Genomic DNA, 6,518 nt, shown 5'->3' on the forward strand with positions numbered 1-6,518 from the left:
TTGGTTTTTTGTGTCACATACCTACCTAGTAAAAATCAAAACAAAAATCCAAATGACAAACTAGAGAACAAATTTGTGGGACAAACTCCCATAAAATAATTTGACTATATCATTTAGTACATAATTTTAGCGATGTCTATTTAATAATATTTTCTACTTAATTTTAAATTTGTCATAATTTATTTCAATTTTGTTTTGATCTTTTAAATTACACGACAACATAAACCTAAATTACACATAATCAATATAAACCTAAATTAGAAAAATTAATTAAAAATATATCATCTTAAAAAAAACCAATTATATCTTTAAAATAAATGAAAACATGAAAAAAAAAAATTAAAATAACACGAATATAATTAAAAAATATAAATAAAATAATAATAATTATTATTATTATATTGTAACGACACGGAACAAATATTTTTCTGTATGCAAAATCCAATTTAAAAATAATAATAATAATAAATTCTCATTTTCTATTTAATATTTAATATTTTTCATTTTCATTTTTCTTTTCCTTTTTTAAATGCAATAAAACGCCGTGTATCTTTTCTTCTGGTGTAAAATAAAGCAGGTGTAATATCAGGAAGAAACGTGCAATGTCTGAATTGTGACGATTTATGGAAAGTATTTTATTGTACATTCAAACATAGATTTGAATCAAAATGTCGACAAATCTTCTATATATCATGCAACTTATATATTTAATAATATATGATAAGAGTGTTTATTGTATGCATTATTGTTGTACTTTTCATAAATTCTAGAAAGTTTTTTATCAGACTTTGACTATAGTGCATCATTTCTTCATCACCAATTTAATCTATCCAACCCTCCCAACTACGGTACGGCAAGAATTTAATTCCAGTGTTTATTACTCTCAAAACACAATTTCAATTACACAAATCACCAAAGAAGAAGGCAAATCAAAGTTTAGAACCTTGGTAACACCGCCATTGCTACTTGTATTTCCAAACTTGTTCCATGATTTGTGTGATTATATTTTTGTTCTGGTTTATCATATGGCTTATTCACTTCTATCTAATGTTTTTACTTCTTTGAGATGTATAAATGTTTTTTGTTGAGTGCATTTATTCATTCGGAATCTCTGTAAATCTAGATTCTGGGCTTCACTTTTGGTTTAGGTTGCAGGACTGAAGAACATTTAAGATTTAGTGTTTGTGGTGTTATAGTCAGTCACACTAGCTACTGGAAGTCAGTTTTTTCTTTTCTTTCTCTTATGCTTTTGTTGAGATGTCAGGGGAATGCATTTCGGGTCTCTAAGGGTCAAGGTGTGTTCTGTGCTCTAGAAGATGTGTTTATTTAAAAGGGGTTTAGGGTTTTTGGCAATAAATGAAGGGGTTTAGGAAATTGATTATTGGATTAAGAGCGTGATTATTGATGGAATGGTTTGGGTGATTGATTCCATAACAGAACAGAATAACGGGGATTAATGAGGCTGTTTATGTAGTAAATGTGGTACTAAATGAGTGATCAAGCTTGGGCCCTTAGATATGCAAATAGAGCTCAATAGGAAGAGAAGTTGTTCATTGATTGATACTCTATTTCCTTGCAGAATTAGTCTCGTGATTTTTGTGGGTAGGCATGGGGACTTGTTTGAGCAAAAAAAATATCGGTAGTTTAGTGATTGAGAGAAATCCATAAGTTCAAGAGGAGCTAGGCAAGGATCAATCAGGACAGTCCACAAACCCCAACCATCGAGTCTAAAAGAGGAAGCTAGTTTGCCATGTCTCATCTAAGGTGTGGTTCAGTTGGGACAGTCCAACATTGCAGTGCCTGATTGCTCTGGATCACAACTTAGATTTTTACCTCTATCTTGTGATTTTGAGTTGGATGCAAGAATTCTACTTTTGTTGTCATGTGATTCATTTTATATAGACAAAGTAAAGCCTGGTCATGAAAAGAATCAGAGCGGTATAAAAGACAATTTTGGGGTTTAATCAGTCTTGAGAGATGGATAGGGGAATATAATAAGAGTAAGGCAGAACTTCAGTGGAAAAGAATGGAAGTGTGGGAGTTTCATGTTGAAGGTAATTGGTTGACATGATGCAACAAGTTTTTGCTGGTTTTGATTAGCACCAGACTAGTTCTATAGCTGTTGAAATTGAAATTTGCGCGTCAAATTCAAATGGATCCAAGGTTTTGGTGTTGCAATATTGCAGTTTTTGTGATCTTGCAAATCGCAACTGTGGCTGCAATTGCCATAATTTGCTGCAGCCATTACAGCAGCCACAATTTAAAACCATGATGGATCCAACAGAAAGCAAGATCGTTTTTTAATAAGATGGTGTATAATCAGGTATAAGAAAGTGATTTGAATGCCTTTATACTGTTGTTGACAAAATATAGAAGGGATACAAATTTATTAATATATAGAAAAAGGGATGCACTTTAAAATATGTGACTCTTAAGAACTATTATTATACCTTGGTGATCATAAAAAATTCTGGTAAAATGGACAACGAAACATTTGTCTTTGTTTCTTCCCATCTCATACGAACATGTGTATCTAGAAATCAAATCAATTGATTCGTCTCCAGCCTTCTCAAATTTGAATGAAGCTCCTATTATAGATCTTATGTCCATTGGCATTGTATTCATATTTTAACAAGTCAACAATATTACCTGTCTAAATTGACTAAAGGTGTGCATACCAGATTGCCAGGATTAATTTTAAAATAGAAGAAAATTAAATTAACTAGAACTAGAATCAGGTTGAAGAAATGCTACATCTTGTCAAGTAATCCTCACTCTTACTTTTTCTTTTTGCATAAGTGGAAAATGAATAGTCAATGTTTATAGAAGTAACAAATGATCAATTGACTCACCATCGTGAAAAGCTTACTCCAAACTTGCAGAATTAATATCCTTATTCATTGTCAACTATCATTATGGTAACTGATTATTTTGTTGACATTAAGTGTTAACCATCAATAAGCCTTTATTAAAACTGGTTATGCATTGCATTAGAGTCCTATGAGATACCTTTCATGATAATTTTATCTTCAGATGGGTTCCCTTGACCACCTTAGTCATACTTCTGCAGGTTCAGTAAAGTCCATTAAAGCTCATCATCAGAGACAGTAAAATGCATCCTGCACAGATCGTGTTGTATGGATCAACTTTGTGCGTCATGATAACAGTGCACTTTGCTATGAAGCTACTCGCACAACATGTTTTGAACTGGAAGAAACCAAAGGAGCAAAAGGCCATAGTAATTATAATCCTTATGGCCCCATTGTATGCTGTAGACTCCTATGTTGGTTTGATAAATTTCTTTGGAAGTGAAGCATTTTTCACATTCTTGGACTCCATTAAAGAGTGTTATGAGGCTCTGGTAAGATTTGTACCGATAATTTTTATTATGGTCTTATGGCCAACCCTTACTAGTTCTTTCATCCTACACTACATCTATTTAAATTTATTTCGTTTAAGTAATTTAATGTATTATAATTCAGTAGTTCACAACTTACTCAATGTGCTGCCAACAGGTGATTGCTAAGTTTTTGAGCTTGATGTACAGTTATTTGAACATTTCCTTGAGTAAGAACATAGTGCCGGATGAGATCAAGGGAAGAGAGATTCACCATTCATTTCCAATGACACTTTTTCAGGTGGTTGATACTCATCCCCTTTTTTGCAAACTTATATGCATGTGTTCCGCATAATTATGTTTGCTGAAACGATGCATCACACAAATGAAGTTTTTGGAGTAGTAGATGTATGGCCTTGTGGGCCATGCACAATGAAAAAGGAGTGCTTTATTCGTTAGTATTATCCATTACTGGTGTTGTTCGTCCTTCCCATTGCGATAAATAATGAGTCTGTATTGATACTAAAAGATATTATTAGAAAGTGGATTTAGGCCTAGCTCAACTGTACAAAACTGTTTTGTAAGATGAGGTTTATGTCCATTTACATATTATAATTTGGTTATATTTCTAGTTAACATGGAATCTGCAACATCCAATAGAAATTCAGCAAGAGCTGTACAATTTCAGGCATGGTACGTTGACAATCACAGAATATTTTAATGAGTTGAAATCAATGTGGGAAGAGTTGGAGCATTATAGATCAATTCCTCGGTGTGTGTGCCCAACAACCTGTTAGCTACGAGAAATGCTATATCATATAGGCAGCACGATCATGTTATGCGTTTTTTGATGGGTTTGAATGTCTTTCAGTAGAGTAGAGTGAGATTGCAGATCATGCTCATGGATCCACTCCTAACTCTGAATCACACCCTTTTAATGATATTACAACAAGGGCAGCAGAGCCAGCAAGAGTTAATAGATGAATCAATATCATATTTCTATCATATCAGTTTTATTATTTTTATTATTTCTCCTCTGTTACTTTGAGATATCGCATTCTTAAAGTCACAACTTACTCTGAGACCACTTACACTGTATTTGATGTTTCCCTTTCAGTGGCAACAACCTTGTTTTGTGTACACACATATGATGACTGTAAAGTGACATAAGGATTCAACAGAACAACAATAAATTTGTTTTAGTAAAAAATTATTTGTAGTATATTAAAAGTTAAATAGCCTGCCTGTTTTCTTTTCTTTTTATTTCATAAAAAAAAAGTCTAAACTGATAGGGTATTGTAAACCTACAGGTTAGTATACATTTTCTCCATACTAAGCCCTCACTTTGAAAAAAAAGCCTAGTCATTTCATTCTTGTTATTGCCAAGTGAAGGAGGGATCTAGTTACGTAGTCCTGAGGGGATTTTGTGCATAAAGTTGCATGTTCTTCATAAGATGCTTAGAAATAAGAATCATCAGCAACACTTATTCATCATTTAATTACATTAAACATTGTGATGCTTACTTCCCTGAACATTTCTACTTATAAATATGAACTTTAACTCATCATGGCCACAATCTGCAGCCTCACACTACTCGTTTGGACCATCAGACACTGAAGCTTCTCAAAAACTGGACTTGGCAATTTGTTGTGATACGTCCAGTGTGCTCAATCTTGATGATAACACTGCAGTATTTTGATATTTATCCCAATTGGGTCAGCTGGGCAAACACAATCATCTTAAACATTTCAGTGTCACTTGCACTGTATTCTCTTGTTGTTTTCTACCACGTGTTTTCTAAAGAGTTGGAACCTCATAAGCCACTTGCCAAGTTTTTGTGCATAAAAGGGATTGTCTTTTTCTGCTTTTGGCAGGTATGTTGCTATACTTTAGCTTGATCCTTTGAACCATGATGGATAAACAATTATATAAGATTTTGCTTCTGTAGTATTTAGATTGTGCTATAAAAAATTCATCTCTTTTAAAGATGAAATGCTTTATTGTGGTTTGGAATTTCAAATTTATCATCACTGCTAGTATTCAGTCGCTACACACAACTCTTAGTTTGGGTAAATAAATTAAAGTGCTCATTAGTAGAAGCACACTTATAAATATTTTTTCCAATCAAAGAGGAAATAAAGTTCAATTGTTTTCATGGAAGTTGTAAGTCAATTTCATGAACTATCCTAAAGAGTTTATTTGAATTAAGCTGAAAACAGCTTATACCACTTAGCATAAGCTGTTTTCATAAGTTCCTTTTCCAAACACAAGTTGTTATAAATAAATCCAAATAAACAGTAAATAATTTCTTCCAAACACACCCTATGTAAATTGAGGACTTAGAAAAACGTTTAACTTATCCAGGTTTCTGAACTCTACATAGGTACAATCCTGGAAATAAGGCATCTTTTTGTTAGATATACAAGATTGTGTTGATTTAAAGCAGATGATATATTAGATTAACTGCTAACTTCATTCAATTATGCAGGGAATTGTGCTTGATCTCCTCGCAACATTGGGAATAATCCGATCCCGTTACTCCTGGTTAGCCGTGGAACGCATTGAAGAAGGCTATCAAAACATTTTGGTTTGTATTGAAATGGTTTTCTTCTCTATATATCAGCAATATGCATACACAGCTGCACCATACAAGGCTTATAACAAAAGTAGTGCAGCTTCAGATAAAAAGTCAAAGTAATTCCAGGACAAGGATTACTGAGTATTAAGAACTTCAATGTATTTACTTTCTATCAGTGTTGATCCTCACTTGTCCGTGAGACAATAAGTAAACATATGTGCCAGAAATGCCAAAGTCTTTTTGAATAAAATGCAGATACGTTGATGCTACTTCTAAACACATTTATGCTTTCATTGTGTTTGGGTTAATTCGTTGTCATGAACATTTGACCAGCAGCTTTGTAGTTTGTTGCATTATCAATCACAAGACATGACATTATCTTCCCCCACCTCTTCAACAATGTTATCCATCATCTCAAAAACTTTCTCATTTGTTTTAGATATAGCATATGCATCTATGGATCTTAGAAATAAGTTTCCTTTGGACTGTTCACCAAGAAGTTTATTATTTTCCTTCTTTTCTTATCAGTCCAACCATCAATCATAATCGTACAACCCATTTTCTTCCATTCATCCTTATGTGATTGTAGAGAAAGTGATGTA

General features: G+C 33.0%; 1 protein-coding gene across 2 annotated transcripts; it reads left to right on the plus strand.

The window, feature by feature from the left end:
• Positions 1-597: 597 nt before the first annotated feature.
• LOC137825886 (uncharacterized) lies at positions 598-6,185 on the plus strand. Of its 2 annotated transcripts, none has more exons than XM_068631690.1 (5): positions 598-947; positions 3,071-3,361; positions 3,516-3,638; positions 4,922-5,212; positions 5,827-6,185. In XM_068631690.1, exons 2-5 carry the CDS (start codon positions 3,113-3,115, stop codon positions 6,034-6,036), a joined length of 873 nt encoding a protein of 290 aa, XP_068487791.1. In that variant the 5' UTR covers positions 598-947; positions 3,071-3,112; the 3' UTR covers positions 6,037-6,185. The 2 variants fall into 2 exon arrangements, with proteins under 2 accessions (XP_068487791.1, XP_068487798.1); XM_068631697.1 differs by having other exon boundaries at positions 718-848.
• Positions 6,186-6,518: the final 333 nt, after the last annotated feature.

The sequence above is a fragment of the Phaseolus vulgaris genome, chromosome 11 (assembly GCF_000499845.2).
Source record: "Phaseolus vulgaris cultivar G19833 chromosome 11, P. vulgaris v2.0, whole genome shotgun sequence".
Classification (NCBI taxonomy): Eukaryota; Viridiplantae; Streptophyta; class Magnoliopsida; order Fabales; family Fabaceae; genus Phaseolus; species Phaseolus vulgaris.

Bases quoted from the DNA above. Each gene is read 5' to 3' on its own strand.
- LOC137825886 (XM_068631690.1), top strand. From the start codon at position 3,113: ATGCATCCTGCACAGATCGTGTTGTATGGATCAACTTTGTGCGTCATG. The intron at 3,362-3,515 runs GTAAGATTTGTA...TGCTGCCAACAG, and splicing joins AAGAGTGTTATGAGGCTCTG to GTGATTGCTAAGTTTTTGAG. The intron at 3,639-4,921 runs GTGGTTGATACT...CACAATCTGCAG, and splicing joins TTCCAATGACACTTTTTCAG to CCTCACACTACTCGTTTGGA.